General features: G+C 47.0%; 1 protein-coding gene across 1 annotated transcript in view; it reads left to right on the forward strand.

Annotated features, from left to right (window-relative positions):
• The window catches only part of CAMK1D (calcium/calmodulin dependent protein kinase ID), a 212,299-nt gene that overhangs the window by 182,758 nt on the left and 7,734 nt on the right, over positions 1 to 21,807 (forward strand). The window contains exons 5-7 of the mRNA XM_025043481.1: positions 3,716 to 3,791; positions 19,809 to 19,921; positions 21,378 to 21,456. Of these exons, the coding sequence (XP_024899249.1) occupies positions 3,716 to 3,791; positions 19,809 to 19,921; positions 21,378 to 21,456 (268 nt within the window). The remainder of the gene's footprint in view (positions 1 to 3,715; positions 3,792 to 19,808; positions 19,922 to 21,377; positions 21,457 to 21,807) is intronic.

Here is a 21,807-nt window from a genome sequence, read left to right on the forward strand (position 1 = left end):
GTGACTTTTTAGAATGACAGCAGAATGTTTGCCAATGGTATAAGGTGGATAACACAATACAAGGAAGTTTGGCTGGTTCTCAAAGTGAAAACTGAGCTCAAAAAGATCAGAGTGTGAGAAATAGACTCTCCAGTGAAACATGCTATGGAAAGGAATCAAGAAAATGGTAAGAGATCGGCCAAAAACCAGGTGAATTAACCATTTGGTGAAACAATGAAGCCAACTGCAGAACACAGAGTGGGAGAGAAAATATTTCATCTGATCTCAGGGGTTCGTCAAGATTTGGTTGCCGTGTCAGATTGTCAGGGGGCTTGTCAGCATTGCCTGAGAATTTATTTTTGTCAAGAATTACTATGATATGAAAAGTAGCTACTTAGAGTGACGTACGTAGGCTTGATCAGTGCCCCAAAGAATGTTTAATTCCAAGAATCACATCACATGTGAAATTAGAATTAAGACCATTAGTTGTGTGTACCATTATGCAATTTTTAAATATTTTAAGCTGGTGAGAATGTTATTTCCAAATCAGTTGGCTTTGTCTCTTATCCTTCTGGCATCATGTTCTGCATTTGTTTCAAGTGCTATTAAGAACCTCACCAGAAGGCAAATGGTTCCCCTGCCTCCAGTTGGTTAAAAATGTTTATATTTCGTTGTTGTTGATATAGCTCAGATAAGACACAACACGCAAAAGAATAAGAAATGTTTGGCACAAGTACATAGACGTCCACTCCCAATATTGTGACCCTGATATTCACTTGTTAATCACTTAGAACTTTCCCCCTAATGTCCAGGACTGACCCTAGCATCTTTTTGTCAGTGGCACCTTTTGTCAGTTACAAATAGAAGCGTCTGAGAAAGATCCAGAAAATTTTCTTTTAAACTGCATACTTGATGTTATAAACTTTACCATTTAAACAAAATATCATATTTAAGAATCTTCACATGTCAGGTAACATCCAAGCTCCAAGTTGCATAAAAATCAGCCACTCGCTTTTCACATCTGTGCAGTGCCTTGCACAATTCTCCAAAACTCTGAAGGTGGAATACTTGATAAGTGCCTCCTGGGGGTGTGGGCTCCTGGGAGGAAACCATGTCCTTTATTCTTCTGGTTTCTGAACAGTGGGCGGCGGCCAGTACTTTCCTCTTTCTAACTGGTGAGGAGGAAGAGGAGTAGGCGGAGGGCGTTCTTTTAAAGAGCTGCCCCCCAACACCTGAAGCGCTGGGGGCAGGGTGCTGAGGGCTGAGCCCTGGAGAGAACCTAGGGTGAGCTCCTCCGCGGAGCAGAGCCGTGTCCTTGCACCCATAAGCCCTCCACCCTCCGCCTCTACACTCTGCGCCTCGGGGTGGGCCCAGTCTCACTCATGCACTGTGGAGCAGCTGTTGGAGGTGCTGACACCTTCCTTCTCAGTGCTCCTCTCCTGTGTGTCTGTCGCCTGTGGCACCTGGTCCATGAGTTTGTGCTTTAAATCCTGTGCAGAGTCCCCGGTGCCTCTGCACCCTTTGACATCTGGTCTCAGAGTGTTTGAGGCCAGGCTGGCTCTCCTTTCCCTAAAGAGGCCTGGAGGCATTGTGACATGGAGGCCAGGGCATCTGTCCACCAGCGTGGCTCTGTGCTCAGGACATGTGCCATCAGCTCTGCCGGGAGGTGAGGCTGGGTCAGATGGGCTCCACGAGCCTTCTCTGCCTCTTCTGAACTTTCCATGGTGCCATGAGGATGGTCCTGGAGTCTCAGAAATGCGCTCCTTACAGATGCAGTCACCTCCCACTATCTGTGGCCACTCACACCAGAACATTGGCTCATAAAGCGCATACCTCTTAAATCAGCAAGACATTTATGGAAGTGAACGGCTCCCTTTTGTCAGTTGCCATAGCAGAAGCATCTGAGAAGCATCTGAGAAATAGCAGTTACAGCAAAAGAAAGTACACGAGCCGCCAGCTCCCAGAGAGCCAAGGGCCACTTCTCCAGTTTCGGGTCGTCAGCTTTATAGTTCTGTCTCTCCTTTTGCTACCGTGTTGAGGGTGAGCTCAGCAAGGAGAGGATGTACACGTTTGTTTATTTTGCTCTTGTTCAAAATAAAATTAAGTCTGATCAAAAGTTGGGAGAAATTGGGGCTGAAACCTAAAATTAGATTTGGGGATTATCAGTGGATTTATTTCTTGCCATTGTTACTAGAAACACTCAACAATAGTTTGTACGCTTCCCTGTTCTTGCTCTGAAAGATTTAACTTCAACAGAATGGAAGAGGATTTTGCTGTGAGTTTTCCTGTGCAGGGACTTTTCTTTCAGACTGAAGACACTCTCACCTTAACAAGCAGTGCATACCAGTGGCAAGAGCTAGGACGGGAGCGAGACTGAGCTGCGTTCAGATCCCACCTGGGTCGTACATATCCTCTCTGTGGAGTCAGAGAAGGAACTTCTCTGAGGCTCATTTCCTTGGTCTGTCAGGAGCAGATAAGGGTAATTAGCGAAGTCGTCGACAGGGTTACAGTGGGAAATGTTTATGAATGACAAGCATAAGCATAAGATCCAAATCATGGCGGGCTCTTAATTCAGGTTAGGTCCCCCTGAGAGGATGTTGGTGTAGAGGCCACATTCTAGCTGGGTCACTTTGGGCAAGTTATGGAACTCTCAGCCCCTCTGCGGCCTCACCTGTAACTCGGAAATGATGAAAAAGACAATTAAGCTCTTCCCTCCGCGGATGTTAGAGGTAAGGGTGGTAATGCAACCCAAACCCCACGGAACACCCAGTTCGGCCTGCGATGAATGCCTTGTAAGCTAGAGCTGGTTTTAGTTTCTCTACCCTCTTAATTTTTTCTGGAAAGTCTATGCTAAAGGCACCTGGATCATATATTTTGGGGTAAGAAGAAGAGTTTGCTTGTGAAGAAGATATACTGTCTTTTCTGGTATTTACTACTCATTGCACAAATATGTACGGCAGGCACTGCCGAGTGCCAGACAGTGGATGTGTGTCCAACACTGGGCTGTCACCGACAAGGCCAGAAACAGGAGGTGTGGAAATAGTACAAAGTAAGCCCAACCCCCCAGAATGGGCGACATGCGATAGTGGGTTAGACCCAAGGAAGTGAGATTAAATAGCATTTTTCCTGTTTTACCGGTGAGAAAATGAAGGGACAGCGCTGACAGAAAACTCACCCCAAACCTCAGAGAATGAACTTGGAGAATGAACTCAGAGCAGGCCTAATGCTGCATTCCCAAAGGCCAGATATTAGTTCTAACCTCTACTCAATCATAAGCTCCATGAAGGCAGAAGGAGAGGGCTTCACCTTGGTGTCCCCACAGCATCTAGAGAGGCCCTACTTGGGGGCCAGAAATGCTCCCTTGAATTGATTTGAGGTGAAGTCAAAACCTCAATGTACCTCTCTCTCACTCTCTCTGGTCTAAGCTGTAGTGCTTAGCACACAGCACTGACATAAAATAGCCACCTATTAAATATTTGCTGATTGATGGGTTGAATTTGTTTGATAATCTCCAGTTATCCCCTCTCCCCACCCCTCCTTCACACACAAATGTCCTCATTTTTTTCCAGTTAGAAGAGACAACAAATAAAACAGGCCATAGATCTCTACTCAGATTTTAGAATCACCGGTAGTTCAGCCCAAGTATCAGACTGAAAAACAGAAAAGCAAACCTGAAAACCGTCTTCTGTGTCAGGCACTTTAACTGTCAGGTTGTGTCTCTCTTGTCATTGCACAGCTCCTGAGGTCCTTGCCCAGAAACCCTACAGCAAAGCCGTTGACTGCTGGTCCATCGGGGTGATTGCCTACATCTTGTAAGTATTGCTTGCCATCTCGGCTTCTTTTTTCCTTTTTTTTTTTTTTGGTCATGGCAAAATATACCTAAGACAAAATTTACCATTTTAACTATTTTTGAGGCTACAGTTCGATGGCGTTAAGCACATTCACGTTGTGGAACTATCACCGCCATCCACCACCAGACTCTGTCATCTCCCCAAGTAGAAACTCTGTCTTCGGTAAATACTGCCTCCTCATTCCCCGCTCCGGCCCCTGGCACCCAGCCTTTCACTTTCCGTCTCTATAAATTTGACTGTTCTACGTACCTCACATAAGTGAAATCATACAGTATTTGTCCTTTCGTGTCCACCTTATTTCGTGTCGCATAATATCCTTCAGGTTCATCCATGTTGTAGCATGTGTCAGAATTTCATTCTTTCTTAAAGCTGAATAATATTCTGTTCTGTTGTATATACTACATTTTGTTTATCCATTCATCCATCAATGGACACTTGGGTGGTTTCCACTTTTGGCTGTTATGAATAATGCTGTCATGAACATAAGTGTACAAATGCCTATGCAAGTCCTGCTTTCAAAAGCACTTTGGGGTATATACCCTGAAGTGAGATTGCTGGATCGTATGGGAATTCTGTGTTTAACTTTTTGAGGAAACTCCATACTGTTTTCCAAAGCAGCACCACCATTTGCGGTCTCAATAGCAATACAGGAGGGTCCCATTTCCCCACTTTCTTGCCAGCACTTGTTATTTTTTATTTTTTGATAATAGCCATCCTCCTAGGTATGCACTGGTGTCTCACTCAGGGTTTGATTTGCATTTCTCTTGTGGCCAGTGATATTGAGCATCTTTTCATGTACCACCTTGGCTTTTCTGGGGCTATAAACAACTATGAAAATATTAGGATATTTCTTAAAAAATCAAAACCAAAATTTAGCCTTTGGATTTCTCATTTCTTCTCAGGTGAATTGTCTCTCCTACCCAGGAAATGTTATTATAGGTCATAGGCTTGTTGCAATTATTTCAGGATGTTCAATTTTGGTTTTTATTGTTATGTTTCATTTTGCTTAAGTCCATTGTAAAGTTATTTTTAAGTTACAATTTCTTTTTGCAGTGATGCTTCCCAACACTTATTAAACATACTTTTACGGTAGGCTTAGGCTAACTCGTTTCTGTAATTGATAGGAAATTAATTTCTCTTCCTCACTGTGCCCAAGGAATGGAACGTTTCTTAGCAGACAGAGCCCACCACACACAAAGACTGAGGGGGACTGTGATCAAGGAAGGGTCTGACAGTGTGTGGCATCCTCAGGGAATGCTGGGAGCATTCCCACCACCCCCCTTTCGGCCCCCGTATTGGCTTCGTCTCATTACCTGAGAAGCAGACGATCTTTCTATAGCATGCATGCAACTGGACAGCTTTTGTAGATAGCCAAGAAAAAAAGAATGGAGAGTGGTAGAGGAACAAGCTTAAGGGGGTGGGTGAGACCAAGACTCTCACTTGTGGCATGTTCATCTTGAGACCCCTTGGAGCAATCCATAGAATGGTGTATGCACGTGTGGAGGTCGGAAGTCAGGGGCAGAGATGCTGGTGTATGGATCTGGGTATGACTAGAACCTGCTACGTCTAAGTCCTTACAATTACAGAATGCAATTTTCGGTTGAGTTCAAGGATAGTATTAAGTAAAGAAATACTATGTTTCTTTATTTCTGTTTTAAGTATAAACTTGATAGTTACTTGGTCACCCCTAGCTTTGCTCCAGGACTTAGTCCCAGGTTGATTTCATGACTGTCAGACTTCAGAATAGCAGCCTAGGCATCTGTTTTCCTTGGTGTCTTCCAGAGCTTTGAGAGCCTCAAGCAGAGAATGATTGGACTTTGGACATCTCACTTGTACCTTCCAAGGTGTTCGGATCCTTGAGCGATTGGCCAGATATCATTTTAATTTGCTACATAATATGGCTATGCTTGGAGAACCACTGGTCTCAAATTTATCATTATCGGTGTCAACAACTAGCGTATCTTGGGTATCTTCTCTATTCTACGTACTATGCTAGGTGCTGAAGGTATCAGGATGACAAAGACACAGTGACTCTCATCAGAGTACTAACAGGGTATATGGCAGAACAAGAAGTTTCATAAGCAGATTAAGTGACATGTAGGGAGGCTTGTGTGCAGCTGTAGGAGTTCCTAGGATGAAGTGCCATTGAGGACAGGCCCGTCAAGGAAGGAGGAGGCACCATTCCAGGTATGTCTACCAGGCTGGAGAAGACTAACATAAGCAGAGAGGAGAGAGCAGAGCATCCCAAGGAAGGAATGCAGGCACAGGAACAGGGCGCCTGAGGCATGTTGAAAATATTCTGTGAAAGGCTTACGGCCTGGATTGGTGTTCTTGACACAAGCTCTTAACACTAGCTCTGGGTTGAGCTAGTGTTAGAAGTTAGAACTCAGTCTCGGATGCTTGGTACTTCGCACTGACCCATCGTGCCTGGTCTCCCCATTCCCGTCTTCCATCTGAAGATAGATGAGCAAGGCTACTGAGCAGGCTGTGACCGGCACGCAGCACCCAGGGGAAACCAGCCGTCCCATGGGGATCCGTGCAGAGTTCCTCAATCTTCATAACACCTGTGATGGAGAAGAGGTTAGCCTCTGCAGTTTTTTGCAGTGCAGCATTATTTCATTTCAAAACCTGTCTCACTGAGATATCAGATTGTAGCACAGGTGGCTGAGACAAGGCCACGGCACCAAATTTCCTCCTCTCCACGTGGCGTGCAAACATTCCTCATTTCGTCGGTGCAGGTTCTTGATGAGTGGGTTCTCTATTGATCTTCACACTTATTTCTATGTTATCCCTCATTTGGAAGAAGAAATATTTTTTCCTATCAAGGATCCTCATTTTTTAAAACACATTTGATGGGTCCTTATCCTGCCAAGAATCTTCCTTTGAGGATCAGGACTTGCAAATAACATCCTTGCCTACAGAGCTTAAGCTACTGAGAAAGATTGAGTGTGGGGTTTGCTAGACACCCTGATGGCATGGTGGTGTCCAATCAGATAGGCTTGCCTAGGACAGGACAGCACTAGTTCCAAGGAAATAAATTTCTCCACTCGAGATGAGAATCAGCATTTCATAGGCCAAACTCAACTTTGTGATTGCACAGAGGTTGCCTTTCTTCTTACAACTTCAAGGAGCTAATTTAATGATCACTTGCATAAATTATGCTCAGGGATACAACATGCTGTAGAGAAAGACAGTGAATGTTGGCTGATGTAAAATCTCAGGAGACCTAAAGGAGATTAGGCATTAAAGCATTAGGGCAGGCCGCATGGGTGGGTGCACTTGCCATGGACCGTGAGGGCACTTACCCGTGTTGTGGCGTCTGACCTCTCTGCCTTCACTATAGTCTGGGCAAAATACTTATCCACTTATTTTTTGACTGGCGTCCTATGTTGTTCAGTTCTTAAAACTAGGTCACATAAGTGTTGATTGGCCAATACACAGAATAATTAGTTTTGTAAAAGGAACTAAGAATGCCTAATCTGCATGCTGTGTCCCTTTTCTGAAACAAAAGATGATCTTTGCCAAGGTAGTCACCGTCACTTAGTGACTTTAGAACGGTGACAGCTGCCTCTTTATAGATACATATGCCCCCAGGGGAGAGCGTGAACCCAGCTTCAGCGGGAGAGAATGTGGTATAATTCCTGAGCCCCAGCGAGATCACCCAGCCTGGGGTATGATGATGGTGGTTCTACAATCCGGTATGGGTTGTGTTAACGCTGATAAGAATAATTAGATATTTATGTGTCTTGCTTAGATGAGCCCAGTGAATTGATTCACACTAGCCAGACTCAAAGAGATTTAAAAAAAACAAACAAACCTGGAGAGTCAGTTCTGTAAATTGTAATGAGATTTGTGTCCTGCAAGGTAATTGGAGATGCCCGTCATCGCGTGGGCATGTTCTCTCCCTGACAGGAAACGCGCCGTGAGAAAGCAGATTAAAACCAGAAGCTGCCTTTGCGAACAAGGAATCAGCACAGTGGAGTCAGTGGCCTTAGCTGTTTTCATGAAGCCTGGTCTCCAGGTCACCCTTCTCACCAGAGGGTCCTGCCGTCCAGCCCAGCGGCGCAGCTGTTCCTGTTGGCTTGTGGGAGTGGCCGGGGCCCACTGTTCTTACACCTCCTCTCCACCCTCCTGCCTTAAAGACCAGCCTCCACCCTGCTCTTTCCTTATCATTCTGCTTGCCCAGATTTCAGCTTTGGTCGAGGGCCTATGATCCTCTCTCTGCTGCTCGGGTTCACCTCTGACCCCTTAGGAGAAACAGTCAAACATAAAATACTCTCTGGTATCAAAAAGTGGGTGCAGGGGAATGCCTAGTGGCAGTGGAGGGAATTTCATAAGCATCGCAATTGAGGTAAAGAAATTCTGCATTTTAGATGGCGGAGGGAGTGACTTCCTGTCAGTGACTTCAGGGAAGATGGAATCCATCCATATCTATGCCTTTGTCTTTGCGAAGGCCCTGGGGTGGAGTGGCCCCTGGAGGGAGAAGAAGGAAGGAAATACCTATATCACTTTTATATTCTCAACGGTGCAGCTTCAGGCCAAATGGAAAAACGTTTCACCCCCTCTGCTCTCTTATGTTCATCTCAGCATCATCTCCTGGAAACTGTCATTTAAATAGCAGCTAAATGCAATGAGATGTTTAGCCTAGAATAGAAGGGAAGGCAGAGGATTGACATTCATTTACCTAACCAACATTTATTGAGCCTAATATGTGTCAGGCAATATGATAGAGCTGCAGAGATGGACTCATTACCTCCCAGCCTTGGAGGCACTTACTGTCTGCTGGAGGTGACAGTCAGTAAACAGATAAGTTACAATTCAATCTTTCTGGCTGTCACGGAGATGGGAGGGAGGGGTTGGGGGAGCTCCCAGAACCATGAACCCTGCTTGGCCTCAAGGAAGGCTGCGTGAGGCACTTGACAGTGATCTGTGTCTCGAAGGATTGTCTTCAGAGGACTGTCTTGCAAAGCCATCGTGCAGGGAGATTGATGGCTTATCCTTCAAGACCCAATTATCTAAAGATATGGTGTGTTTGCTGTATTTGAGAAAAGATGCACCAGTCAATCTGAAACATGATTTTAAAAATATAACTTGAAAGATCTGATCCAGCTTTGAATGTTTGCTATCTAAAACCTGGTGATGAAGAAAATATCATCTCTGAATTATCTGGATTGTAAATTTACCTAGCACTAAAATGAATCAACAAAAGAATCAAAAGAGGCCTTATTATGATTTTAAATGTTTACCACATGGACTGTGCCACAGCCGCATGGAAGCAGCAGGGAGGCAGTGCATGGGGAATGAAAAGACCCAAAACACACAGAGAAGGAGCTGGCCAGCTCACCAGGACGTGCGGCAGCGGGTCATGAATTCAGACCACTTATTCCAAGCAGGGTTTGTGACGAAGAGGAGCAGAGGTGGAGGCAGGAAAGAGAGAGGTTCTGCTTCACACCAGCAAGTCAGGAAGCACCCACGGAGGTGGTGGGAGGACGGGCAGGGTGGACCAGAACCACGACTCATCGCCCAGTAGTGCCATGTACTGGGGCTGGACGGCACGGGAGACCACTTTCTGGCTTCTGATCTCCTGGCCATGTTCTAAGGGCTTGTCTTCTGGTCATCCTCAGAAGGGCATTGTGAGACAGTAAACAGAGGCCAGGAGACAAATGAAAAGTGCAGTCAAAGGCCAAGGCCAACCAGACGGAGGTACCAACAGGATGGAGGTACGAGGCATGTCCCAAATGCAGGTGTTGGTCTGCACAGACTCGTGACTGCTTGCCAGTCAGACCGTGACAGATGGCTGGGTGGTGGTGGGAGAGGCTGGGGGCAGGGAGCAGGAGCCCAACAAGCAAAAACAATGTCTAGATGCGAAAGTCGAATTGGAAATCTGCCCACTTCCCAATCCTCAGTTCTTACTTGTGTTAATCACCTCCAGACTGCATGTCTGCACCCCTCGGGGCTTCAGTATGAAATTCATTACTCGTGAGAACTCATTTCAGCTGCTGAAAGGTCTGTGTTTTTCCCAGCGCAACATTCCTGGCGGTTGGAACCTCTCCTCGCTCGTCCTCCTCTCCCGCACTGGTAGCATGAGCTGAGCTGGAAGTGGTTTTGTCCGAACTTCCTTCAGATGTGTTTCACCTGCGGGGAGAGGCTGGGTGCCTCTGTGCTCATCCCCTAGACTTCTCTGAGGTGCTGTCCATTCAGCTATTGCAAGAATCAAAAAGTTATACACGCGAGACTGTGGATCACATGCAAAAGCTTTGGATGCTGTGCTGTCTAGTCCAACTCTGTACTGTGTGCAGAATTTATTTTTAACTATTTTACTCCAAATGGCATATCCTGCTAACTTCTCACGCTTGGGGAAGTGTTTGGTTACTTCCCTGGCTCCCAGCCTTCAGCTCCAATTGTGTATAAACTTTCTAAAGAATGTGTTTCCTTTTTCTCCTCCAATATTCCTTTCCCTTCTCCCCTAGATCTTTCCCTGATCTGCTTACTCATTCTCAGCCTTCAAGGCACTGTCCAAGTCTCGGGGGCTGACATGGCACGTTTCTCCATTGCGTTTTCAATCCACAGTGCTTTGCTGAAGCCTGTCTGCACATGGTTTCCATATGAGAACCATTCCCAGTTTTTCCACCCTGGTCTCTTCCCAGTTTGCAAGGAGAAAGGTCCGGAGTGCACATAATCAAATATATGGCTGCTGAGATGATTGGATGACATTTTGTAATGATCCAGGTCTCATTGGTCATTCTCTTTGAAAATCCGAATAATATGCTGAAACCTGTTTTGCTCACTCAGTGGGCCTTACAACTAATTATAAGAGACTTACCAGCTTAAAAGCTTTGTTTTACCTTATTATTTTTAAAGCCTTTTATATTATCCAGAGTAAGATGAATAAAACTCAGATTCCTTAACACGGGCCCCAGACATTCATTCAGTAATGAATGTCTTCAATATCTACCGAGCGCCAGGACGGAAAGGCAGATGGTGCTGCCCAGAGTCACTGTGCATCAGTGGGACTCTAGTTTCCAAAGGAGAGACACCCAGACTTGACTGACTTTCGGAATGTTTTTCAGAAACTCTGTGGGCCTGGGCTGGCTTTACGTGGCTTATCTAGTTTGCAATATACATAAACGTTTGCTGTTTCAGTCTTTTTCATGGTGCCCTGGTCTAATTGCATAAAAATTATTCTTCACAAATATGTCTTTGCGTAAATGTTCTCGGAAAACCTCTAACTAACTTCCTGGGATTGAGGGCTTCGGGATAAATGCTTGGAAGTTGTTGGAACACAAAGATCAAAGCTTAAATGCAGGTCGCTAGTACATTCTGTCCTCACATTCATATCACAGTGCACAAAACGATGGCCAGAGGCAGCATCGCTCTTCCCCACTTCTGGACCAGTTTAGAAGTTCAGGTCAAGTTGTATGGGCGTTAGCGGATGGTTCTAAGACCGCACAACATTTAAAAATGTGTTGCTTCATTCTCACATTTAGAATATCGGAGATTGGACTGAGTCCCTCGGGGCTGATCTACTCCTGTCTCCCCCTCATATTATCCTTCCTGTTGGGGAGCAGTGTCCTGCTTCCCAATATTTCAGCTGGAGGAAGCTAAAGAGGATTAGATGGAGTCGATGGGATGGGTGAGGGTAAGGGAGCTGGCATGTAATGATTGTTATGTGACAGACACTTTCATGCGCTGTTATCTATTGTCTGTACATCTCTCCGTGCATCTGTACATGCATGGGTGTTTTATGTATAATATATATTATTATGTAGCACATATATATACACACACACATATGTATATATAGTAATATCTCTTTAGAAGGTGGGCATTATTATCCTCTTTCACAAAAGAAACAGACTCAGACAGCATATATAGTTCCCCCAAGGCCACTCAACCATTGTTTATTGGCACTTTTGTTCCTCTAAAGCCCAAGCTGAGGAGACCACACCAGGAAACCTCTCTGAGGGCAAAGTCAGTGTCTGCCCTTGGAAAACAAACCTTCCTTGAAAAAATCACTTCTTTCTTCTCTTTCAGAGCCCTTCTATCCAGTTAGTCTAAAACAGCAAATTCTAGGTTGCCGTTTTCTGATTATTCATTTGTCAGTGCGGACTGGTGCACTCATACTTTTTATATAAAATATTTAAAAGAAGTTTTGGCACTTAAGCTCGTTCAGGTGCTAGAAAATTCGCATGTGTCTGTTCCTTTGATCTCCCAGTTACTCTGGGTCAGGGAGTCAAGCCTGAACTTCTGCTCTGTCCTGCAGAGATTCCCTATCTTTCCCGCCCCCTCACAGCTCTGTGTGGGAGTGGAGGGCTGAATGGAGGATTCACTGGATGTGATCGTATTGGAATTTGGTTCAATACACACTCGAGTTCATTTTTCTTTCAGAGACAGAGTCATAATGGTTCCGGCCATTCTCCTCCCATCTGTCTTTCTGGAAAGCAGGCTGGGTAGAACATTAGGTGTTGATTTTCTAACTTCAAGGATGTGAGCTGTTCTTTATTTCTTTGGCAGGCCTTATAGCCTTGTTTCTGGCTTCGTTTCCAAACATAAAATAATGAAAACATGACACCCTGACTTCAGAGGCAGGTGTAGGAGGAGAACATGTGTGGCGTTTCCCCATCTTTGCAGTGACACATCTGGCTGTAGTGCTTCAAGGTTAACATGACTTGGCTCTGGAGTTGGATGAGGAAAGTTAAGATTCTGTTCTGTCCCGTAGATGTGAGCAAGTTGCCTAATTTCTCATGCATTTCCTCATCTGGAAATGGAAGATTTAAATACTTACCTTATAAGCACACATTTAACGAGACAGTATGTATAAGTTGTGTAGCCCAGTGCCTGGCATACAGTAAATGCTCAACAGATGGTGGCTATTGTCATTAGCTTTTATGGGATATGCACAACATAATTAGTCTCTGTAGAAAAGTCAGCGTTCCACTTTTCCTATTCAAATGTGGCTGGAGTCTGAACTCCGAGGAGCAAGAACAAGGGCTGTCTTCATCAGCGCTCTATAATCTGCATTTGGCATAATATTGGTACTCAGTAAATATCTATAGATTGGGTTGAAGTGGCTTTCACTGCTCTTAGCTAGAACTCTAGGCAGATAGGTGCCCAGGTTTGCAGTGACTGTGGCCTTGAGGCCATCTCTTTATCTCTCTGGGATTGGGCCCGATAATGACTTCTAGACCCCAGAATATAATTCTGTGGTTCTGTGCTAACCTCCCTACTACACAGAGTCCTTTCTCAAGCATGCATTTCAGCTTTTGGTTTGAGGATTGGGATGGGGACAGGAAGAATGATGAGTTGTGTCATCACACGGACATGTGCCGGCCGGAGGGAATCCAGAGCAGGGAGACAGACACATGGAGGAAACACGGCACGGGATAAATGTGACTCAGAATATTCGTTGAAGATTTGGCGTGCTTGTCCCAGTCTGCTTTGAAAGATATTACTTATAACCAATGCTGTTGGCCATTAAGAGTCTTCACTGCAGGCATAATGAAAAATTATAACACCCAGGAAAGTTTAGTCAAATTTTTTTTTTCCAGAGTAAATACCCATTTCAGGGTATTCAGTCCTACTCCTTAAGTCAACTTTAGTACGTGTGGTTGCATGTGCATGCACACACACACGTACACACACATAAATGTTTCGTGTGAATATGTCCCATTTATCAGAGAATAGTCAGTCAGCAACTATTTATGGAATACTGTTGAGCACTAATGAAAAATACAAAAGAAATACAGTATACGACTTAGTCTCCCCCCTCCAGGAACTCAGAATCAGGGTAGGAGGATAAATGTAATAACCACAAGACAATGGTTTTTACATTTTTTTGAGAGGACCCAAGAACGAGATGGGAGTGTGACTAATGAGGGCTGTCTGCGGAGGCACGAGCAGGGTGGGGTGGCAGTCCTGAAACACTGAGGCGCTTACAGACTCATCCGTGCTGAGCACGTGCTGTGGATACCGGGACTGCAAAAACGAATCAGACGCTGGCCTCCCTCAGGGAGCTCAGAGTCTAACCGAGGAGGTGACGAGACATGGATATAAACCAACACAGGTGCCATATGAGTGGTGCCTGGGCAGCTGGACAGCACAGAAGGAGGGGAGCCTGCCTTGGCCAGGGTGGAGTCAGGACAGGCATCACGGAACAAGGGCCGCACACGGGGCTTTGGGGGCAGGGAGGAGCCGCCGTGGTGGCCGTGGGGAAGATGGGCATTCCAGGCACGGAGAGCTGTGGGTGGGAACGGGGCTCTCGGTTGAGGATGAAATGCACTGGCTTCCCATGACCAGCTCCTCATCATCTTTCCTGTCTGGTTTTACATTTCTTGTTCATTTTGAAGTTTCATGTTGCGTGTCCTCTGTCCCCGCAAAAAGAATGTGAGCACCATGGGAGTAAGGCTCTGATAGTCTCGTTCAGTGCTAGCTCCCCAGGCCTGAGAAACAGCCGATGCCCAGTCGGCTTTTGGGGACAGCCAGAGGACTGCTGGATGGGCGGTTTCCCATCCTCTAGCGACCTGAGGGGTTGCTCAGGGAAGGCAGGTGCGGCCCAGGACAGCCAGGAGCAGCTGTGGCAGGCCTGTGTCCAAGTCTGGGTCAGAAGGCAGGAAAGGGCAGCCAGCTGATTATTCAAGGGAAAGCTAAAAGGAAGAATCAAGCATATTCCCCCTGAAGAGGGGCCATTCTGTTCATGCTGGAAGCTTGCTGGCACACGCCATGGAACAAACGAGCTGTTCTCATGTGGCCATGCAGTGGACGCTTCACTTTCAGGTAATTTGAGTTCTAGTACCCGCACATACATACATGCGTGTGTATGCCAAGGAAATTTCTGGAAGGCATTCACAGGAAATTAATAGCAGAAGTGGGAATGTGGATCAAGAAGGAAATTTTCCCTTATGTTCTTCTATATTTGAACTTTTTAACTATGAGCATGAATTACCTATTAAGTGGTTTTTTGGTTTTTTTTAAAGAACAAAAGTAAAATACTTGCACCCTGCGCCTCAGATACACGCCGTTAGGGGAGAATATGGGGCACCTTAAGTTTTTACCCGCTTCCCAGGTGACCGTGATGGGCAGCAGCCTGGAATCTCAGCACAGGCTCCCCTTCCTGCCAGGAGCCTTCCCTGGTCACCCTCGTCAGGCTTCTCAGTCTCCCCTGAATTCTTGCAGCCATCGACAAGGAGAGAATCACACACGCGCATGCGCACACACATCACACACACACACACACACACACACCACGCACACCACACACCACACCCATGCACATACCACACCACACCCACGCACACCACACACACAACACACACCACCACACACCCACACCACACCCACGCACACCACACACACCACACACACACCACACATGCATACCACACCCACCACACCCACACCCACCACACCACACACATACACACACACCACACACACCACACCAATGCACACCACACCCACGTACACCACACACACACCACACATAAACATACACAGCACACACATACACACCACACACACACGCACACGCTGCCTTCGGCACCTGGGCTGTGGAGACTGGCCGGCAGGGCTCACCTATGCAGCTCTTGCAGGCACAGGTACCTAACCCAGCACTGCGGCCCCTCGTCCCCCTTAGAGTTGCCTTCTCCAGACCCCTACCCTGGGCCCTTGACTCGAAGTCACCAACTTAGGGTGTGGAGGGCCAGGTGGTGGGTGATGTAAACATGTAACCAGCTGGGCGTAACAGGGAGTCGTGGGGACTGTGGTGAACTGACTGGGCCAGCACTGTGAACGTTCAGAGTCACAGTTGTCAGTTACTGCTAGCCAAACAAAACACTTGTGGGCCAGATAAGCCTGTGGAGGATCTGTCCACATCTCCTGTGTCTAGATTCTCACTGAGTGATCTTATCCACTCCCAGCTTTCATGCAAATGCTGATGGCTTCAACTTAGCATCCCCAGACCAGACCAAGTCCCTGGCTTCAGGCCTGTGTCCCCAGCTGCCTGCTGGCCGCCTTCATACGCACCTGGTCCAGCTCACCACGGCCTGAACAGAATTGCTCATCTTATCCTCTGGGGTGTTGATGCTTTTAGTTTCAAGGAACAGATTCTTTCCAGTTACGTTAAGGAAAAGAGATTTGTCGCAGGGCTTTGCGTGGACTGAACGGAAGCCCTGGACACTGTTACCACCCCAGGCACTGGCCCCTCTCACAGCCACGCCTCCGAGCTGGGCTCCCCCTCCTGGCATCTCTGCGACTCTCTCTGTATTTGTACTAGCAGCTCACTGTCTTCCCAGCCTCTCTGGGTCTTCAGCCCAAGCCTAGGCGATAGCCATTAGCTCTATGATTACTAGAGCTAATTACCACTGATGTCAGGCTGCTTACGGGTCCCTCGTGGTGGGTCAGGCTCCCCCTCCACACACACACAACAGCTGCCTGGAGCTGCTTCCCTAAGTGGGGCCATGTCTACTCAGGAGAAGTAGGAACTGCCAGGTGCTCTGGTGACGCCTCGGGGCCAGCCCTGGCCCCACCTTTCCTCCTTGTTCTCCACCACGATGATGGCAGCTCCAGTTGTCCCTGCTGGAGATCTGAGTGTCACCCTGGCTTCACTCAGCACCCTGGAAGAGCCCAGACCCTCCTAGTGTCCTCTCTCAACTCCTTTAGGGACCTTTCTGTTCCTCCCCCACTCCACCCCCGATTCAGCTACCACCACCTGTGGCTTCCTGTCCTTCCTTTGCCTGGTACAGCTGCTAACTTGTCTTCCTGCCTCAAATCTGCCCTCCAGACAGCTGCAAAGCCATCTCCCATGTACCTCCTCTGTCTGTACCTTTGAGGGGCTTCCTGTTACTTGAAGTCGAGGCCAAAGCATAAGGTTCAGTTCTCAAGCCTCCTTCTCTCCAGTGGGTAAGCGGGATGGTCAAGAACATAGGCCACAGACAAGTGGGGCCGGAGTCCTGACTTTGTTGCATGTTAGTTTCTTTGCCTTGAACATGAGAATCGTACAAGGGACTGTGTACAGGGGTATAGATTAGGGAACCGCAAAGGACAGCATGTGACCCCAAGCTTTATAGGAACTGGGCCCTAAACATGCCTAGACCCAAGGGGATGAGGTGACGCGGGGAGTGGGTATCAGAACCTGAGGGAGAGGCTGGTTGGGTCCACCCCCGGACGAGCAGCAGCCCTCAGTCAAGGGCTGAAGCCAGCCTGAGTGCTCAGCAAGAGGGCCCAGGGCAGCTCCTCCCCAACCCCGACTCCTGCCTTCCTTTACCATCTCCGCTGGGGGCCCTGCTGGCTGACCTCTACCTGATGTTGGGGTTCTACTCTTATCCAGCTGTCCGTACAGGTCAGCCTTCCAGCAACAGAGCAGAGTAGACAGTGGCTCTGAAGGACAAACGGGGTGTCAGGGACTCCTCCCTGGGGGAATGAATTTTCAGTGAGATAATGCAGCCAAGCTCTTAGTGGAGTTCTCAACCCAAAATAAGTGCTCAGTCAAGGCTAAACTAGAATCTAGTCCTTTGCTTAAGTATGCCACAAGTACGTAAGATGGCAAACTAAATAGCAAAGGAGAGGCTGGAAGGTGTGAGTGCCCTCCCTGGGCGACTGTCCTGATGCCAAGGGTGGAGGTGATGGACAAGGCCGCGAAGGTGTGTTGTCTGTAGTGGGCATGGCCAGTGGTCATTGGGTCAGCAAGTTTCAGTGTTACTCTAAACTATAAACTTTAGGTGTAGAAGAATTAGGAATGCCTTTACTGTCTTTAAGTACCCATGGAGATAATTTGTAGGTTATTTAAGTGGTTTTATATGTAAAATAATCATGCAGAGATTAAACCTGCAAATAGGCAGGTCCGGGACCACAGATGTCAGTGGTCTGCATGTGGAGATCAACAGCCCAAACTGTCATTTCTCCTGTTTGGACGGCCACACAAACCTCCTATGGAAATGGCCCGCCAGGGAGCGCCGGGAAATGCCTACATCTGAGGTCGATTTCACTGCTTCTCTTCGCTCTTCTCTCCTTTTACAATCCTTCCTTTAAAATCCTCTTTCTTAATTTTAATTTATTTAGTCTCCAAGCTAGATCTATTTCCTTTTCTTCCGTCCTCAGTACAGCCGCATAAACAGAGTATCATGTCACCCCTCCCTCCAAGAAAAGAGCTAAAACCAGGAGAAATTGCGATATACATTAAAAAAATTGGCACAAGAAGAATAAATCTTTCTTAGAATTTTCTTAAAGATTTTTTTCCTTGAAAAGAAAGCCAAACTGTAAAGTAAAACATTCTCCGTTGTTAATAAACAAAAACCTCACAAATCGAAAACTTAGTTATTTTCCAAGATGAACTAACATTTTGCTCTGTCTGCTTTTCCTAATATGCACATTTCTTTTAGCCCAAATCCTCGTTATGGGAAACATTCGCATCTCCATCTCCCGGCTCCAGGGCTTCCTGAGCAGAGAAATATGTGCTTGGTGGTTTCAGAAGCACTGGCTCTTATTCATTTCGCCAAAAGCAGCAAATCTTTAAAAATGAAATTTTCCAGGCACTTGGCTTCTAAATCAGCCTTGTGGGAATAGATGATTTAGAATCTTATCAGACCACAGGTCTCACAGCCTTTGAAAATGTCATCCGCCGGTCCCCTATGCAGCCTGGCTGGTGATACTGCCTGTCGTGCGGGAGCGGCCGAGGAATGACTGTACCGAGGCTGATTAAAATCTTTATTAAACTTATTTGCCGACAGACCTCATCTCTCGCTAGCCTGGAGTCTGTTGATTACTGTTAATTTGTTCTCATTAAGCTGGTCTCTAGGCTGTAGCTGTGTTTTAAAAAAAGTTTGGTTATGTGGGAAGGTTCATGGCTCGTGTGAGGACAGAACTCCCACTGTGGCTGCCACCCTCTGGGTCGTCTTGGGTGAGTTCTGTGCCATCCAGCTTTACACCTGGAATCCAGCCCTACCTTCTGCTCTGTCACTCACAGCCACAGCCTCAATCTCACCTCTTCCTGCTGTCCAGCCCCAACTTGGACCTGTCCCTGCCCCACGTGGGCCTCAAGCATGTCTGACATCTTTCCCTGGGTCTTGGCCAGCCACATGAATTGGGACAGGGAGTCATAAAGCCACAGCACCTTAAAGCTGGAGGGAATATTGAGAATTTTCTAGTTTGTCCTTTTCATGTTCAGATAAGGAAATTTGGGTCAAGAAAATGCGTCAATGTCCTACTAATGGTGAAGGTCACATTGGAGGTGAACTGGAGTGAGAATCCATGATTTTACAGAACAAATTGTGTTTGGGATATTTAATAAAAATTTTCGCTTCTATGATATTTGCCAGATGACTGTTGGTATCTCTGGAACTATATGTTACTTTCACCAACACCCCAATTTAAAACTCAACTTTGGGAAGGTTCAGAGGAAAACAGCGATCGTATTCAATTTGGGCCAACTTCTGCTTTTACCGACTGCAGTCACTGGGCAAGCCGTGACCGTCTGGGCATGGTAGGGTGCTGACGTGGCAACCTGGTACTCAAGATTATAGGATTTCTTTTCTTCTTATGATGATTTGTTAAACCAAATGAATCCGGAAGGACCATAAAATGCATATTAAACATAAATTTTGGTGTTTTTTCCTACGAACCCATCATCTACTAGAGACAGTATTACAGATAATAAGATCAATAGCAGTCGTACACTGAGGGCTGTCGGGCTTTTAGGGTGTGTGGGACTCTGTGTTAAATAATGTAAAAAGAGTCCAGGTGGACCTAAATATATGTATTTACCTTGGATTAGCACCTGAGTTAGCCTTCGGGGGATTTATTAAGTCACAGATTTCTTCTGTGCCGCCTGTGCCCTGAGAACATGCGACTCCTGCGCTGACTTTGTGTTTGCAGCAGTGCAGCGCGGGCGTCTGCTGCAGCGAGCGCGCTCTCCCTCGCAGGCAAGGTGTCCGGCACCATTCTGAGGGGCAGCATTTCAGATCCTCACTCCATCTTGTCTTGCAGGCTCTGTGGCTACCCTCCTTTTTATGATGAAAATGACTCCAAGCTCTTCGAACAAATCCTCAAGGCCGAATATGAGTTCGACTCCCCCTACTGGGATGACATCTCCGACTCTGGTGGGTATCCTGCTCCCTGTGGGTGGCCTTGGGACTTCACACCCAGACCACCCGACCCTGACGGGCCCCGGGGACTCAGGATGTCCCTGGGTCTCCCTCGGAAGCTTCATCCTTGGACTTGACTTGCAAAGCAGAAGACGGGCTGGGACACTGGGCCTGAGCCGGGCCATGGGACAGGGGCTCACTCCTTCACAACCCTTACCCTCGCCCTGCTCTGCATGGTGCAGGGGAAAACCACGTCACCTACCATTCACTGGCTGCTTGCTGTGTGCTGAGCACTATGAGCTCTACACATATGCTACCTGGCTTCGTCTTCAGGTCAACCTATCAAATGGGATAACTATTATCCCCATTTGACAGATGAGGAAACCGAGGCCCCAGAAGGTGAAATAACTTGACTGAAGTCACACAGTAAATAGCAGAGCTGGGATTTCAACCCATGTCCCAGCTACCATGCCACACTGAAATATTCCCAGGGAAGTTCACCATTTTATTTCTCAGAGATAAAGATCAAAATTAAGTCCCACGTAAACTGACAAAATTTCTCAAGCCTGTTTCCTCACCGATACAATGAGGGTGGAAGTGATCCTCCCCACCATGGAGGGTGGTTCAAGGATCAAAGGAAATGATAACTGGAACAGAGCTTGTACTCACCGATGAGCTGTTCAGAGACTGCGTTCTGTTGTCTGTGTTATCCCCTCCTGACTAGGAACATCACTTCATTCTTCCTGTCTTCCAAACCCTGGGTTCCAGAGTAGAGTTCTCCAAGGCTTGCGCAGAGAACCTTACAGCGAGTATTTCACTTCCTAGTCGAGAAGAGCTCAGCCTTCCCCCGGGCCTGGGGCAGTGAGCTGTCAGACCCTAGGAGGCTGCAGATTTTTGGCCTGGTGCATGGGTGTCATCTTCTGATTCTGTGACCATCCCCCGTGTTCTCTGTGTCCTGCTACTGGGTCATACCCCGTCTTGGGCCTCCGAGCACTCTTTGCTTCCCACAAGGGCACACCTCACTGTGTCGCCTATGCCAGGACCTGGCCAGCTTAGTAGGTGCTCAGGGGGTTTTGTTGAATCAATGACATCTAAAACATGGAGAGGACTTCGACGAAAAAGCTTGCTATGATAGCAGCGAGCTGAATGAAAGACTCACGATGGCAAAGAGATTTCATCTCTGAACCAAAGGTATCACTGGCTGCCAGAGAGAAGGAACTTGGAGCTGGGAAAGTAGGGTTTCAGGCCCGGCTTGTCTCTCTCTTTGTTGGCAGGTCACCACGGAGAGTCCCAAACCTTGGCTTTCCTTTTCCCCAAATGCTGGTGCTTCATGTTCAGTATACTGTAGGGTATGTGGAGGGCCGGTCCCGTAGTTTTCATGTGACACACAACACTCTGAGACACCCTGTCATCATGGCATCGTGTCTCAAGCCACAGACTGATTCCTTCTCCTGTGCTTCTTTTTGAACAGCAAAAGATTTCATTCGGAATCTGATGGAGAAGGATCCGAATAAAAGATACACGTGTGAGCAGGCAGCTCGGCACCCATGGTAAGGAAGATCGCGCCCTAGACGTGTGTCTACCGTCTTCCCAGGGTCGGCTTCCCGCTGGCTGTCGCTAACCGTGAAGGCCTCGGGTAGTGGCCGCTCCTCCCTCCAGCCAGTGGGAGGAGGGAGTCCTTTCCCCAAGCCAGCACTTGAAATCTCTTGTTCCCTCGGGATGCAGTCTTCTAAATGCACTAATGACAAGTTAAGCATGCTAAAGATAGCTGTAGCTTTCTCACTTCACGTGAAATTTTTTTAAGATCATTTTTATTGAAGTTAATTGCCCAACAAGGCATAAAGATGGGAGTTTTATTCCTTGAGTTTATTACTCAGTAGTTAAATGAATTGAAGATATAT

This window comes from Pteropus alecto, unplaced genomic scaffold, assembly GCF_000325575.1.
Source record: "Pteropus alecto unplaced genomic scaffold, ASM32557v1 scaffold11, whole genome shotgun sequence".
NCBI lineage: Eukaryota > Metazoa > Chordata > Mammalia > Chiroptera > Pteropodidae > Pteropus > Pteropus alecto.